Source organism: Lynx rufus, unplaced genomic scaffold (assembly GCF_022079265.1).
Source record: "Lynx rufus isolate CCGP_SWC_20201006 ecotype Redwood Valley unplaced genomic scaffold, mLynRuf1.p SCAF_7, whole genome shotgun sequence".
Taxonomy (NCBI): Eukaryota; Metazoa; Chordata; class Mammalia; order Carnivora; family Felidae; genus Lynx; species Lynx rufus.
In genome coordinates this window covers 119,542,512-119,561,538 of record NW_025814889.1, presented here as the reverse complement: position 1 = coordinate 119,561,538, position 19,027 = coordinate 119,542,512, and the positions used below count along the sequence as shown (strand labels likewise).

The 19,027-nt window shown below is 41.3% G+C and overlaps 1 protein-coding gene across 16 annotated transcripts in view; it reads left to right on the top strand.

The window, feature by feature from the left end:
* ANKS1B (ankyrin repeat and sterile alpha motif domain containing 1B) overlaps window positions 1–19,027 on the top strand; it is a 1,075,523-nt gene that overhangs the window by 1,036,262 nt on the left and 20,234 nt on the right. For all 16 annotated transcript variants that reach the window (XM_047066127.1, XM_047066126.1, XM_047066125.1 and 13 more), the window contains 3 exons: window positions 1,237–1,248; window positions 2,142–2,228; window positions 11,319–11,456. In XM_047066127.1, the coding sequence (XP_046922083.1) occupies window positions 1,237–1,248; window positions 2,142–2,228; window positions 11,319–11,456 (237 nt within the window). The remainder of the gene's footprint in view (window positions 1–1,236; window positions 1,249–2,141; window positions 2,229–11,318; window positions 11,457–19,027) is intronic.

Here is a 19,027-nt window from a genome sequence, read left to right as displayed (position 1 = left end):
CCCTGTCCCATGGCAAACCTCGTTCCCAACCGTCTTTCCCACTGAGCCGAGACACAGGCTCACAATTTTCTCAATACCGCACTCGGGACGCCACTTGCTGCAGACTGTAGTTTGCACACAGCTTGAGGTCTGCTTGACGTGCCCTGAAGTAGACTCTGAGCTTTCCCAGCACAGTGGGCTGCCTACTATAACCACTCAATTGCTGAATGAATGACAAATGGTTTTGCTCTTTCCCTTTGGGGCTTTCTTAATACTAAATGAAATGTTGATATTTTAATCTTATATTGTTCGATGGTATAGATAGTTGTGTCTGAGAGAAATGTATTCATGGCAAGGAATGAGGGAGGTAATTTGTTGAAATCCATTGGTACCCTTTGCAGAGAATTCTTCACACACACATTCAGTCCACCAAGCCACTACCCGTGCCGGCCGGCTATAGCTCTCTCTTTACAGAGCTCAGCCCACAACTTTGCCTTAAAATTGGCACACTGAGCGTTACTTCTTCTAGCTTTGCCTTTGATTTACCTTGCACACTTTTAAAAGTTGGTTGGATAAAGCATTAAAAAGACAAAAGTATCTGCATCTCTTTGGCAAACACAGAAGAAAACTAACAAGCTTGGGTAATTTTAAAACTAGTTAAAAAGCACTTCAAGAGTGGTTTTTTTTCTATACCGTGTGAAACACTTAATGAATACTAAATAGTAACACTCTTACTGATCCATTTGCTCCATCTTTGAAACCAGTACAGTAGCTCTCCAAAAGATGTGTCAAAACAGTCAGGAAAATGTGAAACACCTTTTCCATGGCTCAAGTGAAAGATGTAAATGCAATTATGATTTTAGAGTTCAGTGAGTTTCAGTCACTCTATCCAACTAAAAGCCTTCTTTAATTCTGGTCACATTTCAGAATTTTAAAATGGAAATGGGTAATGTTTTCTCCCAATTCCCTTAATATCCATAAGACAGGTAGGTGGTTGTGGGACACTGGAAGTGGAGGGTGAGGCTAGGCAATGCAGTAAACGGGAATTAGAAAACAAAAGGACAGACGAGGTCTGGAAAAGCCCACAGCCATTCCTAAAACAGTTTCACTGCATCTGTATGTATCGATAAAACCTATTCTCCATTCACTTTTTAATGACTTTATGCTGTTGGTGAATTATTGAAATGGTTTCCTCACATTTTTATGTATTTTCTCTCCTATTTTGTTCCCACCTGTCTTATCTGGAAAACCCATCAGGCTAACTGTCAGGTAGGTTCTTCTTGATGTTTAATGTGATTATTAGGAGGATCCATAGTGGGAAATGAAGTACACAGACTGTTGGTGACCCGTGATGAATGATAAAGCTAAACAGAAAAGACTCATACTAAATTGTGGAGAAACTTTTTGCAGATGCATAAAACTATAGAAGCTGAAGACTCTGGGCACATTAAGCCAGTGTGAACATCCGTCATAAGAACATAGCCTAAGGAAATCTAGCAGCTCTAAATGATAAAGTAGGTTGTTACCTGGACTGTCCAGTTTTGCTGTGGCTCAAAATACAGACTGTTCCTGGAGGGCTTAATTGTTGTAGGGTGGTATTGTTGCCCGCATGGTCACAAGCGATGGCGCTGTAAATATATCAGCTCTTATGGATTTGGCCAGGTTTGAGAAAAATTCACAATGATGTATTTTAAATCCCTATTTTAACCACACATTCAGACATACGTCATGCCTTGAAGAAAGAGTGACTAGAAGGGGGAGCAGTGGCATATATTTTGCTAATGCTAAACTCACCCTTGGAGTTAACACTGACATGGTTTAACTCTAGTCAAAGAAGCGTTGCTTGAAATTGCTGTAGGAGACAGAGCTGTCCATTTCTCCCTTTGGTGTCGGGGAAAAGGAGTATTCCTTCACCCACGGGAGGCAGCAGAACAGGCTGTTTTTAGATCCTCAAGTGCAAGACAGATAGTTTAGAACCCCAAACCACAGCTAAGCCCAAGAGAAGGGAGACCTACATTTAAATTAATGTGTTTGGTGTGTGTTTGTGTGTGTGTGTGTTGTTTTTAACTTGGGCTCATTTTTATCTTCCAAGAGGAGAAATTATGTGCTTCAGTTGCCATGCAACACAAACCGCTCTAACAGCTTTCTAATTTTAATTTCAGAAGTCTACAGAGCAAATGAAGAAGGTCCCCACTATTATTCTTTCAGTCTCTTATAAAGGAGTCAAATTCATTGATGCAACAAATAAGGTGAGTAGTGCACCTCTCTTTGCCTTAGACACCAGATACAGCCCTGGGAATGTGACCTAAAATCCTTGTGTCTCGTCACGCCCAGCATCTCTCATTTTATTCACTTCCTGTCCCCACCTGTCTGCTCTCTGCACACCCATAGATACACCCATGCACGTGTGTACACACACACACGCACTCATACATGTATACAGAAGGACAAATTTCATCTGGGGAACTTGATCTAGGATTCCTATACATATTTTGCTTTCTCTGTGGTGCCTTCTCGCATAGACTGTGGCCACTTAGTATATGGCATTTCCCTCTGGCTCTAGAGAACATTACAAGGGGTGGATGTCATGTATAGAATGACAGTGCATTACAAGGTGGGGAGGTGTCCTGTATAGAATGACAATGCATTACAGGGGAGGGGTGTCATGTATAGCATGATAATGCATTACAAGGAGGGGGTGTCATGTATAGAATGACAATGCATTAAAGGGGAGGGGTGTCATGTATAGAATGACAATGCACTACGGGGGTGTCATGTATAGAATGACAATGCAACAAAGCCATCACCCCTTCACCAGAGGAACTGTCACTAGCTAAAGGACTAGGATGTTCGTCCTCCCATTTGTCTAGAGATATACATGTCCTTTCTTTCGATATATGTAATGAACACCTGACACAAGAAACACATTCTCTGACTTTTACATTTTATAATTTTATAATTGCATTTCTTCTCAGCGCTTGAGATGGGACAGAGGGTTTCAGCTGTATTGTTTTCTGAGAAGAAATAATCACAAAGAAGGTCAGGCCACACTGTGACTCTGTTGTGACTTTGTACTCACAGTGGAAACAGTTCATGGGCTCTAAGGTCAAGTGTGAACAGCCAGGTTGCATTTCACTTAAGTGTTCTAGAGCTCCTTTCTTGGCGAAGATGACAGAATGCCGGTGCTAGACTAGAGCTCCTGGGTGTGACCACTGTCACTCCCCACAAACAGTCAAACTTGATGGGCTCCTCCTCACAGAACCCCCAGATGTCCTTGTGTTTTATTCCTGTACCCTCCCAGATGATAAGCTCTAGAAAGAGGGGAAATGAGGTGATCCCCATTGGTGAATACCATTTCTTTTCTGGACCCCCTACTGAGTCCCCTCACCTACACCCACTCCACTTTGGAGAAAGGGAACAGAAGTTGTGAAACAGGTGAACTAAACAGTAGTAATTTAGGGCCAGGGCAACTGGATTTAGCCACCAGGGGAAAGTCCCATGGGCAGTGACTCTTGGGCAACTATAATAAACCTGAGCATCTGATTCAACCAGTTCGGATTTTCCTGATTTGTTTTCTGTAACAAAGAAGATTGCTATATCAGCAGTCAGACAAGCCCAGGCTCCCCGGATCTACTTAGGAGAGCAACCTTCCAGTTTTAGAAACAGTTCTGAAACCAGAGCAGAAAGCTTATAACCCAGCATGATTAAGTAGGCTGTGGATCTCCAAAGCACAGAGTCAGTTACCTTACGTGGAATGATAGTTTCAAGTCTGCAATATATTGCTGATAGTTACTATTGTTGGATTACAGCTGTGGAGATTCTAATCAGAAAAATCCAGACCTATTTGCTCTTTTATTAGTTGGAAGCAACTTCAGTTACCGGTGCACAAACTTTCTGTATCCTTAAATTATAGTCAGTTGGTTTTTAAAGTTTTGGAACTTTACGGAACTCTCATTGGCGATACCTCATTGCTATCGCTGTTTCTAAATTTCAAGGAAGGCTTTGGCATTTGGGTTTTTTCCCTTAACCTAGAGCAACTGTCTCTACCCCATTTGCATTTGAAAACCATGAATAGTAGTCTATTTCTAGTATAAGAGTCTGAAACTCTTAGATTAACAACCTAAGCAGTAGTGGATTCTGAAAATTTCTAAACAAGTGGTATTTGCCCTGAGAAGTTTCCAGAGTCTTAAGGCTATCATTCTGTGAAGCTGGTGGTGTGACTGGATGCATCCGTGTCAGTAGCATCCTCTCTATTCCAGTCTCCATGACCACAGGCAAGAGAGCTCTGTCGGTTCTGTTGCGTTTTGCTCACGGACACATCAGTGTTATAGAACTTGATCCCCCCAAACCTAAAGGAGAGACTTCTGCCTCAGTTGCCAGTAACTAGATGAGTTAGCCATAAATCTCTGCCCACTGATGACTGTTGTCTGGAAGTATAAGCACTGAAAAATATGCAGAAGATAATTCTGTGTGAATTAGAACACTAAAGAAGGCCAGCATATCTTCCAAGTTCTTGTAGTGTGGTCCTCAGCATATTTTCAGAATCTAGAGCAAAGGCAAAGTGCCTATGTTGGTGGCAGGCAGAGCCAACCTCTCCATGACAACATGTGCCTGGCTTTTTCAGGAATTGGGGGACATTGGCTTTAACACTGACACTTATACAGTGTCCCCATCCCAGTATCCTGCAATGTGACTGATCTACCCCGACCCAGCAGTGGATGGGGAGAGAGTGGATGACTCAGGGCCACAGTCTGATAGTTGGTGTGTGAGAAGCCAAAGGAAAGAGATTGTATTAGAAGTGTAGAAGAAAGAAATAGTGTCAGGCTACATTGGTGGGATTTGACTGCAGAAAGCTGAGAAACACTACCGTCAGCCAGGGCTGAAGGACTGGTTCCAGAAAGCATAGAAGAGCCACTGTTGAAGGACCGTTCTCAAGTTGTGATGTGAAGGGCGCTGTGCTCAGACACCTAGACTCCAGCAGTGTCCTCAGCGCATCTTCGTATGCCACCTTGTTCCGTAGCAAAGGCCAACTTCTGATTAACGCTCATAACAGGACAGGAACAGAGTGATAAACTCCAGAGCCCTGATTGCAGTTTAAGCCAGAGATTTCTCCCATGGGAGGTGTTGTCTCACTGGGCCACTTTGACTTGAAGGACTTGTGGAGACATATTAGAAGACCTCACGACATGAGGTACTAGTGGCCAACTAAGCCTGTAATAAGGCACAACCTAAAGTCACATATCTGATGCTTCCATTGTGCTTTATTCCTAGACAGTCTCCTCCTGACCATTGCATGTCTCTTACTCTGCCCTAGAGAGGTAGAGGGGGTTGTTCATCCTGCACGGCACAGGGGGAGGAATGGAAGACTTCAGAGTCTCTGTTAAGTGACCGCCCCACAGTCATACAGCCAGCTGGTCGTGGAAAAGGATTGACTTTCTAACACATCTTCTGTTCCTCCACAGCCACCATCCACTAGTTAATTTTGAGTGTGTGCTCCTCTTCCATTCTTATTACCGCCCATTAGACTGTGATAGATGAGCCCTCCAGCAAAGCACTTCTTTCCTTTTACTCCAATGAATAAGTGATTTTGGCTGCTTCATGGGGAAGAGTCAGATGCCTAGGTAGAAACTCGCAAGTGTATTTATTGCCTAGAAACTTAGGAAACAATTTAAACCACTAATCCTGATTTAAGAAGGAAGAAGTAGAAAACAGTCTTGAATTAAAAATAGAACTTAGAGGGGCACCTGGGTGGCTCAGTTGGTTGAGCATCTGAATTAGGCTTGGGTCATGATCTTGTGGTCCGTGAGTTCGAGCCCTGCGTCAGGCTCTGTACTGACAGCTCAGAGCCTGGACCCTGCTTTGGATTCTGTGTCTCCTTCTCTCTGCATGTCCCCTGCTTACTTGTGCTTGTTCTCTCTCTCTTTCTCTTTCAAAAATAAAAATAAACATTAAAATTTTTTTTTCTAAATAGAACTTGGAATAGATCTGGTCCTTAAATGTTGTAGATGAAGCACATCAACTTTTTGTAGATCCATAGCCCAGAGATAATTCTAGCATGGCATTTGGCCCACAGGTCTCTGACTGGTTACAGACCTGTGTTGATACCAGCAGGGTTTTGCAAGAGGTGACACAGTCCCCATATCCAATGCTTGGCTAAGAATGGGTTGCATTTTGCCTTCCTGTTCTGACCCCCTCCTCAATCTTCCCATCAAGCTAAATTAGGAACAGTGCAGTGCTGGAGTTTGTTTTTTGTTTGTTTGCTTTTTGAATGCCAACTTCAAACAGGGCTTATGCTATTTTTTAAGCACAAAATAATTCAGAACATTTGCCTAAACAAGTGCTCTTTTTTTTTTTTTTAATAGCACATACTTCTCCCTCTAAAAAGCTCAGAGTCAGATTAAGAGCCCATTAAGCATGTGTGCTGTTCTTATCTGCATCAGCTTCTCTACAGGTCCCCTCCAGGCAGCCCTCGGCTGAGGCTGCTCCCTTTATGTCTTACCTCTTCTCTGCAGGGGCACTGCATTCTCTGAAAAGGCCAGGCCTAAGGAAGAGACTCAGGAGAAAGGCCTGCCTGTCATAGCCATGAGTGGGGGGAGGGAGAGGAAGCTGACTTCTTGGCTGTATCACTTCAGCATCACACGCCCTTCTTAGAACCTCTCTGTTAATTGGCTAGACCAGACAGTTCTACTCTACACCCACCAGCCAGGCACCTGTTTAGCTGTTTCTCAACATGATGAAAGGCAACAGACCAGAAAAACAATCTCTCCCTGTTGCAAGGGACTGGGCTGCCAAACTTTCTATCCCAAGGAAGGGGCAGGATAAGCCCCTCCTCACTCCTTCTTTTGAGTCTTTTCAAAGTGCTAGTCTCCTTAGAATGTGCTGAGGTATGAAAGCTGAGCAACATAAAAGGAATCCATCTTAAACTGAGGTACATCACCTGTACCTTATGTTGTTGTCTGCTTTTAATTTATGGAGGAGCCACCAACTGATATGTAACAGGAGGTAGAAAAAAATCTGTCCCTCCTAGACATCTTCTCCAAGGAGGAAACCAGCCACCCAGTCTCCATGCTGTCTCCAGCTGTGGTGTCCTACCCTTAGATGCGTCTTACACATGGGGAACTGGCCTCATCATTCTGCAAAGGTAGACCATGCAGAGTGGTGGCAGTGTTTCAACAGTGAGAGCTCGAGCTCACCACATCCTGGCCTTGCAGAAAGATCAGGAAGTTCTGTTCAACAATCCCTCCCTACACAAGCCATCAATGTGAATTCAATTAACAGCATATTTTTAAAGTGCCAGTTAAGATGATTAAACATCGGTTATTCTTAATGAAATATAGAATACATGTATTAGCCACCTTCCCTCTAGATCATAGCAACAGAGTTTCAGTAGTGGGAGAGGAGGCTGATTTGGGAACATGAAGCAACACAGAAGAGGGCAGTCTCAATGGGCAGCTAAAAGACAGCCCTGGGCTCCTGGGAAAAACAGAAGTGGGGGGTCCCAGAAAATTGGGAGAATGGCAAGAAAGGGAAAATGTCTTAGTCCATTTGGGCTGCTATAACAAATTAACATGGCCTGAGTTGCTTAAGTAATATGCATTTATTTCTCACAGTACTGGAGGCAGATTCAGTGTCTGATGAGAATCCATTCCCTGGCTCATAGAGGGCATCCTCCTGCTGTGTCCTCACATGGCAGAGAGAGCTAGCTAGGTCTCTCTTCTTTTGTAAGGGCACTAATTCCATCATGGGGCCCCATCCTCAGGACCTAACCACCTCCCAGAGCCCCCCCACCCCTCCAGATACTATCACATCAAGGCTTAAGATTTCAAGGTTCCTAAGAATTCAAGATATGAATTTGGGAAGGACACAGACATGCAGTCCATAATAAAGAGAGATCTCCAAAGATATACTTTACCTACTTTATAGTTTTGCCCAGGGTCATGATGCTGTCACACACCACTGAAGACAGTTGAGAAGTGATTCAGGAAATTCAGTACATTGAAAATCAGAGGGCAGGGCTCCTGGGTGGCTCAGTCAGTTGAGCATCCGACTCTTGATTTCAGCTCAGGTTATGATCCCAGGTCATGGAATCAAGCCCCACATCAGGCTCCGAGTTCATCATGGAGATTCTCTCCCTCCCTATTCCTCTGCACCTCCTCCCCACTCATGCTTGCTGGCTTGCTTTCTCTCTCTCTCTCTTTCTCTCTCTGTCTCAAATAAAAATAACTTTTTTCAAAATGACAGGGAGTTTTTCAGTGTAATACTTTCCCAAGAAGTTGATCTTCCAATCTACCGAATGCTAGTAAAGGATCTCAAGAACACAAAATGCCAATTTAGTTAAAAATCAGAGCGAATGTTCTATTTCTGATGATAGTGGATCTTGGATAGGTGAGACCAAATCCACACTCCCCAAGGTCATGGCAGCCCCCAATTAAAATGATGGTGGAGACTCTCAGCATTTGCAAACATCCCTGTGAAGACTATGTAGATTCTTTTTATTTTTATTTTTTTAATTTTTTATTATTTTTAGAGCATGAGTGGGAGAGAGAGTAAGAGAGAAAGAGAGTGAGTCTTAAGCAGGCTCCATGCTCAACATGGGGCTCAGTTTCACAACTCCAACATCATGTCCTGGGCCAAAATCGAGAGTCATATGCTTAACCAACTGAACCACCCAGTTGCCCTGACACCATGTAGATTCTTAAATTCATTTTAAGACTCACTAGCTCCTCATTTAGTTTTCTACTTGAAAACCTATCTGAATGCCAGAAGAAGATCATGGCCTTCTATTTTGAAACTGTATCTTGCAATAGAATGTTATTTGTTTATGGGATTCCAATTTCAAATTGAGTTATTTTTGACAGAGTGCTGCGTGTAGTGTCAACATACAGGGCCACAGTGAAGAATGTCTTAATTTAATTTTCTTTTATGTGTTAATTCTGTAATTGCTTCTCAGCCACACAGCTCAGTAGAGTGGGGGCCATGAAGCACTTGCTGGGGGTGCTGGCAGGGAAGGACATTTTGTAAGCATTTTTAGGCATTGATGGGTATACGCGGAACATTTTATTGCCAACAGGTTATTTAAGACTGTGCAATTAAAAAGTAATTAGCGTAACTACAGTATTGAGGGTTTTAGATCTATGACAACTGGAAAAAACGTAAATGGGATATTATAAGATAAAAAATGATTGTGCAATTATGGGAATTTTTTTTTTTTTGCTTTGAAATACGTCTGTGTATCAAAAGAAATTTCTAGCAGGGTTTGCAGCCAAGATGATGCTCCTTGGTTATTTTGTGCTTTAGGATAATAATACTTAAACCTTTCTTCACTTACCTCCTACCAGTTATTCTTAGAGGCACGTTGGAATGAGGGGGCTGGCAGGGAGATGCCATGAAGAAATGCTAGAGAGAAAAAAATGACATTATGTTAAACCAGTGAGGGAGAGGTGGCAATGAGGGGCCCTACAGTGTGTGAAAGAGCCTGAACTCTACAGTCAGACAACCTTACATTTTAGTCCTAACTCTACCACCTGTCCTGCATAAGGCGCTTACACTGAGTATCAGCTTCCCCACCTGTAAGATAATAATGATAGCCACAGCGCCCACTCATAATTCTGCACAGTGGGTATAGTTAGTAAGGTATTGTCATCCACAGGGCCCTGCATCAAGCAGGGAATCCAAGACCTGAATAATGCAGAGTGGTTGTTTCCCTCATAGTACCTCTACACCTTAGCCTCCACAGAGTCTTCAGGAGGGAGCACCTTGAACTGTTGGTGGGAATGTACATTGCTGCAGCCACTGTGGAAAACAGTGTGGAGTTCCTCAAAAAAATTAAAAATAGAAATACCATATGATTCAGTAATTCCACTACTATTTACCCAAAGAAAATGAGAACGCTAATTCAAAAAGATATATGCACCCCTATGTTTATTGCAGTATTAACAATACCCAAGATATAGAAGCAACCTAAGTGTCCATTAATAGAGGATTGAATAAGGAAGATTGTGCACAAACACACACACATACACACACACACACACACACACACACACAAAATGGAATATTACACAGCCATAAAAAGGATGAGATCTTGCCATTTGCAACAACATGGATGGACCTACAGGGTATTATGCTAAGTGAAATAAGACCAAAAAAGACAAATGGATAGGATTTCACTCATGTGGAATCTACAAAATAAAACAATTGAATAAACAAAAGGCAGAATCAGACCTATAAATACAGAAAACAAACAGAGTTGTCGGAGGGAAGGGGCTGAGGGGATGGGCAACATGGGTGAAGGGGAGTGGGAGGTACAGTCTTCCACTTATGGGATGAGTAATCATGGGGATAAGAGGCACAGCATGGGTAATATAGTCAATTGTGATATAAGGGCTAATGTTTAGACTTAATGACAAATAGGACTATAAGTGGCATAATACCGTAAGTATGTCATTACAAGACTGATTCTGAGTAAGCAATTCAGAATTGTTTATCAGTGTCACATTGTATGGTGACAGATGGTAGCTATACTTGTGAACATAGCATAATGTACAGAGAAGTTGAATCACTACATTGTACATCTGAAACTAATGTAACAGTGTCAATTAAACTCACATTTAAAAAATTAATGTTTATTTATTTTGAGAGAGAGTGAGAGCATGAGTGGGGAGGAGGGGCAGAGAGAGAGAGAGAGAGAGAGAGAGAGAGAGAGAGAGAATATCCCAAGTAGGGTCTCAATCTCACAACCTTGAGATCATGACCTGAGCCGGAATCAACAATCAGATGCTTAACCAACTAAGCTACCCAGACACCCCCCCCCAAAAATTTTTTTTTAAAGATAGCACCTTGACATTTCCACCTGCCCGTTTCCTTCTATACCTGCCTTTGCTCTGGGGCAGTAGGAGCAGGGCACAAGACAGCAGCAAGATGGGGAAGAGTTTCTCCCAGCATGCAGAATGTGGCAGGTGATCCTTTCCAGACAGAATGAGCAGAAGGCAGGACTGCCTATCTATAGGTGTATATGGGGAATCAAAACACTAAAATGCTTCATAACTACTATTTTTTTAAGGAGTGTCTGCCACCCAGACTGCTTCTGCTCACAGCACCTGGTGAGAACCACTGCTCCAGGATATGACTATATTAGGTTGTTTTTAATTAAATGAAAACATTCCTTCCAGATCTGGTATTCATTTACCCACAGATAGCGTGTTGGGTCACCTTGAATGTTGCTGGTCTAGAACATTCTAGAAAGGGGGAAGGCAACTGATTCCCAAGTCATTTGCCTTGGTTCTAAAATTTACTGGTTTGCAAAGGAAAATAATGGTCACTTATGTCATTTCTTCCAGAACATAATTGCCGAGCATGAAATTCGTAATATCTCCTGTGCTGCCCAGGACCCAGAAGACCTCTCAACATTTGCTTATATCACAAAAGATTTGAAGTCCAATCACCACTACTGTCATGTGTTTACTGCCTTCGATGTGGTGAGTAACTACCATCTTTGAACAGATTAAATATTTCCCCCAATACACCTGCATTTTATTGAAAGCTCAACTTACAGTTAAGATACTTGGTTTGTTTATCAAGTGTTCAGATATGCCTAATGTAAGGTATTTTGCAGATTAAGTTTTTCTGAGCTTTTTATATATTTTCACTCACCCATTAAATTTAGAATTCTATTTCTCCTTGGTATCTGAACTGCTATTGCTCAACTACTAACTTGATTTTTCATATTTGACAAATCCCTTCTTTCTTTGGTTCCAAAACATAGTAATGTCTGTTGGTTTCTCTGGTGGCCATTTTTAAATAGTAGGGCATAGTAGTCCAGATTTGTTAGGAAGAAAAATAAATTTCAGTGCCTTATACATTGTGGTTTTCTATATTGAAAAGTAGTCAAACAGTTTTTATACCTACAAATTATAATTGAGAACACCAAGGTTTGGTTCATTTGCTTATTCAGAATTAGTCTGGTAATGACATACTTATATTATACCACTTATAGTCCTATTTGTCATTAGACTAAACATTAGACCTTATATTACAAACTTGAAAAATGAAAGCAGTGGTAGAAAACAAGTGTTCCACTAAGATAAATAGATACCCTCAGTATGGTACCAATTCTTGAGGATATCTCTAAGAATCTCTAATACAGTACACTGGCCATTCTGCATTTGAAGCAGCGAGAACAGATATGGTTGCAACCATGAAATAATTTGTAATCAGAAGAATCCTAAAATGTCACTTTAACTTGACAGTTTTGCCCTGTTCAATGTGTTTGAAATATACATATTTAAATAATTACACAGAAACTGCAATATAATAAATATATTCTTGGGAGGCCGGCCCATAGTTCTGTGTCATGGGTGAAACTTCTTGGAACAATCTTTTTCATCTCTGGCTAACACTGAAGGACCAACGACCACCATAATCCAAAATGTACACCATTCTAAGGTACATCAGGCTCATGCTCAGAGCATTTGCTCAGAGCAAGTGGCACATGTCTTTCAGTTTTTGAAGACCGAAAATAGGAAAGAATGTTCATGTGCTATTAAAAACTTCCCTCTATTTTGGAAGGTATGTGGAAGTGGGATGTGATCATAGTAAGGACTAGAAAGCAAAGCCCTCGAAAGCTGCTTTTGAATATCTCTGGTTGTGTTTGTTTACATGAGATCAATGGTGTTGATTAAAGTCATTTCAGCATTAGATTTCTGGTGCCTTAAACATAATTTCCATTCTTGTGAAATGCAGTTGTTTCTGTAAAGAGCAAAATTCCATTCTATCCACACATATTTTGGTTTGGATGAAATACCTTTCACTATGGGAGTTGGATTAGTGTCATAGAAAGAACAGGCAGATCAGGGTTCACACCCCAGCTCTGCTTCCTGCACCCTGGTCTTAGACAAGTTGTAGGACTTTTCTGAGCCTCAATTTCCTTTGTCTATAAACCCAGGTACAGGGATTTGTACCTCACAGGTTTTCATCAGGATTGAAATGAAGGAACATATGGAGAGTGCCTCCTAAATAACAGGTGTTCAATGTTCCTTCCCTACCTCTTCCCTCTCCTTGCCTGTTTACATCACAATTGACAGCCTGGCCCTCTTTCTGCTAAAAGACATAAAATAGATTTGCCAAAAGTGTATTTATGATCCTAGAGTTTTCCCACTGCTCTTATAAAAGAACTGAAAAAATAGAAGTGATAAATAAATAAAATAGAAACAAGAGAAAGAAAATATTGACTCTGCAGGCCTTATAATGGTATATTGCCTTCATGCAATGTTTTCACTAAGTGTCAACATTAATACTGTGATACTCTTCGGGATGAATTCCAGCCTCTCATTGAGTACTGCAGCACTTCTTTCTAAATTAGTTCTTAAAGTAACATATAATTGGCCTTTATGATCATACCCCAAATATTGTCCTATATTCAAACTAAAAATGATACCTATAGGTCATCTGCCCCCTTGAGTTTTTAGCAATGTATGTGTGATGCCAGAATACCGAGGTGAAATGTGGGGGGAAGATAGGCAACTGTTTAGTTTCAGTTTCATGATGGCCCTGATACATTTGGAAAGCACGCAAAGAATTGCTTGATCTTTTAGCTTTTCACCCAGATGTTTGATTTACTGTAGATATTCACAGGCTTAGGATTCTGGCTGGTATCAGCTCCAAAGGATTTTCATCATCTATCACAAATCCACCATTTTAATCCTCTCTAGGTGAACACAGTTTGTCTAACTTCAAAAATAGTAACAAAGGCCACCAGACTTGACCAGGGCCTTTGAGCAATTTTGAGACACAACAAGCTTTGCTTGCACTAAAAAAAAAAAAAAAAAAAAAAAAAAAAAAGCCTCTTTGAGCATGGATTTTGTATCTTTATATAGGGCAGTTCAATATTCAGTCTAGTCTTGGAGCCTTAAAATTTTTTGGTATGAGTCATTCCCCTGGGCTGCTCAAATTGCACACACACAAAAAAGCTGTAAGTATACATTTTATCTTTTAGCTGATATATATGAATACATACACATTTTTATGGCAAAGTTATTGCTGCTTTGACCTTGCAAAGCTTTTACAGGTCAAAACAATGTTTTTATGAGTATCTGCCATCAAGAAAATTCAGTGATGTCTAGAACACTTCAATTTATGGGGAATTAGATTTGAAATTCAGAGTGTTTTCCCATAGAAATCTGGGAAGGAAGGCCCAAGTCCCCCTACAAATCTACCATGTGAGTTTAACATAGTTCACTTACTAAGGGACGTTGTCAAGCCTTTAATACGCTCAGATGCCAGGAGGGGGTGGACTGTGCCACGTCTCCCCAGCTCACCTGACCATGGAACTGTTTTCGGAGAGCACTTTGCATGGGTGGTGTTCTACAGAACTTTAGGAAATGTTATACTTTAGGATCTCTAAGCCTGTTTCCATTACTTAGAATCTATGATAAGTTATTCAGCTTGTGATTGTTTCAGTTTTAGATGACAGGTAGATCGATGCAAATAAGAAGACTAGAGCAAAAGCAGAATTAGGGGGCAGGTCCCCATGAAAAAAAGCCAGGATGTACCTATTAGCAAGCACCAACCTCCTTGCATTCTAGACTCTCACTGTCATGGCAGCAGATTTCTATTCCCATCTCTTAACTTGGAAGGCCCAGAACACATCTCATCTGCCATAGAACAGAAGGCTTCCCAAAGCCCACTGTCCAGGCAGTGAGAACTTAGAGGAGGAGGCAGCAATACGGCTGGGCAGAAAAGAAGGATGTGTCATGAGACCAGCTACAGGGGTTGAAAACATGGATCCCACTTTCCCTCCCTCCTGCCTTATCTCAAGTGGCTGAAGGGGAATACCATGCAGGAAGGATTGCAAGGGGGGAATGAGTGTTTCAGTGGCCACCAGATCCCAAAGCTGCAGTGATCATCCTTAGGAGGATGCTATAGGTAAGAAACAGATATAACCAAGGCCACTTGGAAACTGTCATCTTCTATATACTGTTCACTCATTCTAGATTTCTAAGTAATGAGAGGGGTAAATCAGAAAGATTTCAATGCATTCTCTGTGGAACTATCAGATTTATTGTAAAAATCTAGAAAGGACCTCATTTAATACTTTTAAAATGTGAAAGGGTTTTTTTTTTTAATAGAATTAAAAGCCATGACTTGTTAGACACTTGCTAATTCTCATTTCTCTATAAAGAATATATTTGCAGTCCTTGGTATTTTTAACCATGCTCATTTTGCTCTTACGTGCAACTCCCAAATTCTGTAATCTTGAGCATGCAGCACGTGGTATGGCACAGACTGGCTCAGGAATGTGCAGGCAACGTTGGAGTCATGATGCTGGTGGGTGGTGGATGTGGGAGACAAAGCTCCCTCTTTCCTGTGCTTTCTTGGCTGAATGTGGGCCATGAGAGGAACTAAACTGGAGAAGCAGAGATGATGAAATGCAGGCAGACAAGTTTGGCGGACTGTGTGACAGCATCTGATAGTACTGTGCCACCAGTATGTCCCAGCAAACAAAGCATAGACAGAAAAGGACAGTCCAGTCAAGCACACTGTCCTGACCAATGACACCTATGCCAGCTTCTGACTTCAGCTCTGCAACGAGTTTCTTTCTTGGTTTTCTCATCTGTTTAATGAAATTAAAAGTCCTGAGCCCCCTTTTTTCCAGTTTTATTGAGATATAATTGGCATAGAACCTTATATTCGTTTTAAGTATTCAACATAATGATTTATGTGTATGTTGTGAAATGATCACCACAGTAGCTTTAGTTAATATCCATCCACCTCAAAGTTAAACAGTTTTTCCCCTTGTGATGAGAACTTTAAGATCTACTGTCTTAGCAACTTTCAAATATACAGCATAATATTGTTAACTGTAGTCACTGTGCTAGACTTGACATTCCCGAGAACTTGTGACCGGAAGTTTGTACCTTTTGACCTCCTTCATCCATACTGCCTGTTTGTAAACCGTGAGAATATACAGGGTAGCTCAAAGTTCCTGGCGAGAAGTATTTAGGACTTGTGTTGCAGAGGTTATCCAACAAAGTGGGAACTTGGTGCAGAAAACTGTTGGTGGTAGTGGTGATGATGTTAGTTGACCTCTGACAACTAAGTTAATATTGTGTGTGGAGCCAAGCTGTAGCTGTCATTCTGTTTCTCATTTTCTCCACCTGAAAATGGCCCTCAACCTCTTTGACTATGAGACTATGAAATATGAAAGTACATGGCAATAGAAGGCAACCTTAAGGGACATAGAGTCCTTTAGATGGAACTCTACCACTTTCGCTGCCTTATTTCCCACTTATGATAGCAACCTAAAGTGAAAGTCTGGTTCTGAAGCCACTGAGACTCCTCGGCAAGTCAGTGTCAGGAGGGATCCTGCTCCCGAGAGCAGTGAGTGGCTCTAATTGAATATAAAAAGGCAGCGTTCCCAGCCCAGTGGTCCCTATGCACCACCACCTGTTCCCTCACCAAAAAAAAAAAAAAGGAATAAATTAACACTGTCAATGTGCATTATATCTGTATCTTTTCTCCATTGGCATAAATCATTGAGAATTAACCAAGTCACAAAGTCAAAGGTGGGTGGATATTCAAAGAATAATAATCACTTTTTTCTCTTCATCCCTATTTTTTGTGGGGGAAGAAGGGATGGATGTTATTAGTGCCTAAAATCAACCCCATTTTTTTGTAAAGTTAGATCTAAGAAAGGCACTCTGTATTTGTTTTCGCAGATTGGCAGCATTCATACCTGTGTCCATATAGCCTCCCTGCAAAGAACTAAAACTCAGGTGTCCTGTTTAGAAGTGTAGCTTTTAGAATCAGGTCAGCACTTCTTAGACTTATAGTCTGGCCAAGAATTAATCCTGTTTCCTCATCTGTAAAACAGAACTAACAATAGTACCCACCACTTACGACTATTGTAAGAATTAAATGAGATAATATGTGTCCACAGGGTGTTCAGCTATTCTCAGCTGCTGAGGAAGGAGAGGGGTAGTAGCAGTTGTATTCTTGTTGTGAGAACCCGTATGAAAAACCAGTTTTTCATTTACAGCATGTGTTTGCTGAAGCAGCATTCCACACTTGAGGAACAAAGTCAAAGTCCATTTAAATACATTTACTGAGTGCCTACTATGAGTCAGGCACAGGTCCCTGCTCTCTAGAAGCTCATATTTCAGTAGGAGAAGTAGGGACATAACAAATAGCTGCCATGAAATCATACCCTTGCTACCCTGGAGTTGTGCCAACACCTAGCAGGGCTGGGGCTCTCAGAGGAGGCGTGCTCGGTCTGGAAGCTGAATGCTTACTTTGTGTGAACATGTGATAAGTTTGGAGGCATGACAACTCATTAATTCACTTGGGAGTGGAGAGCTCAGAGTATTACACACACCTGCAATAAGCAAGAAGCCATTTATATTTACTGTTTTTATTAAGCTAAGGAAATGGACTTGTCCATTTGAGAAAGATTTTCAATGAGAAGGGTTAAAATAAAAAGGGTTTTGGATTTGGGAAGTGCCCCTTTTCACAGGCATCACAGTTTAGTAAAGGTTTACTATAGCTTCCACTAGGAGCATTTACTTTTGAAAAGTGGGGAGAGGTTGAAATCGGGCAAATCTCTCTTTTGCATACCCTTTCTCCAAGTCCCTGTGGATGCCTGCTATCCAGCCAACTCAGGCTATGGTTTCATGTGGACAGGTGAACACGGGGCACAGGTGCATGATCTCCATGGAGAACCTTGAATGTTACAAGAAAGCAAGTCATGGCTTAAGGAAGGAGGGCCCAGCCTCCTGGCTAATTAGGTCTTTGCTAAGCCAGTGTGCCCTCATGTACTCAGGATGAGGCATGAAGTTAAACCTTAGCGAGTAATGCTGGAATAATGCCCTGCCACCTTTAAAAATCTGATTCTTGAAGAACATTTGGTAGCAGGCAAAAACCATTCATGATTTAATGTTGCATGAGAAAGAAGCTTATGAAACCACATATCAAGTGTGATTTTAATTTTTTTAATTCACATATGTAAATATTCATATATCATATCAAAGTATTTGTATATATATATGAATGCAAAAAGAAAACCAACTAAAACGCAGTATTGGCTATATTCCAGCAGAATTTTACAGGTGATTTTCTATTTTCTTCTTTATATATTTTCAAAATTGTATACATGTACCCCTGTTATAATTAGGGGGAAATATTAATTTCATGATTCTTTTGGTGAGCTGAAATTACCCCAAAGAGGTTATCTGTATATTGGTCAGTCTGCATGTCAGCCCTGAACCAGATAGACATCTTAGCCAAATGCCTAATGTTTATTTCTAAATACTAAAGACTGTGATTGGGCAGTATTTACTTTTACAGATACAATCTATCGAGATTAATTTCTGGCTTGTACTTGAGAGAACTAACTATAGGTGGAGTTAAAGAGATGTCAATGAATTCTGTGAATATGCCCAGAATATTCTCAAGAGTTATTTTTGCTTCAAGATGTGGGTGAAGCAACTTGTAGATGAAGCTTACCCTAGGTCTTAAAAAACAAGAAGTACAAGCAAAATACAGCCAAAAGAGAATTGTGGCTTCCTTCTGGAGACCCTGCTGAGGACCCAAATTGAAAATCACTCTCCTCTGTTTTCAGGGCCCCGATGGCATTGCATGTATTTGTTTGGCCTTTGTTCATCCAGGTCTACCTGCGGGAGAGAAAAGAGAAGGCAAGAATTGGCTCTGGCCATCCATAGTCACCCTTATCTAACCCTTAAGGTGCATGTCCTCTGATCTTAGGGACCTACCAGGCAGCTAATGTACCCTAAGCCCTACAGACACAAAGACAAATGAGAGAAAATACTAGTAAATACCATGAAGTAGAGCTGTGTAAAGATGCTGCAGGGCTGTCTGAGAATGTGCACCTTGCTTAGCCAGAGGGTCAGGAAAGGGGAGTAAGAGAAGGCTCCTGGGAGATACAGTGCCCCAGGTGAGCATTAACTTACCAGCCAAAGATGAGAGACGGGGAAAGGGTGTTTTGCTAAAAGAGTCATTTTATAATAGACAAAATACTTGAGCATTTGGAATAGTT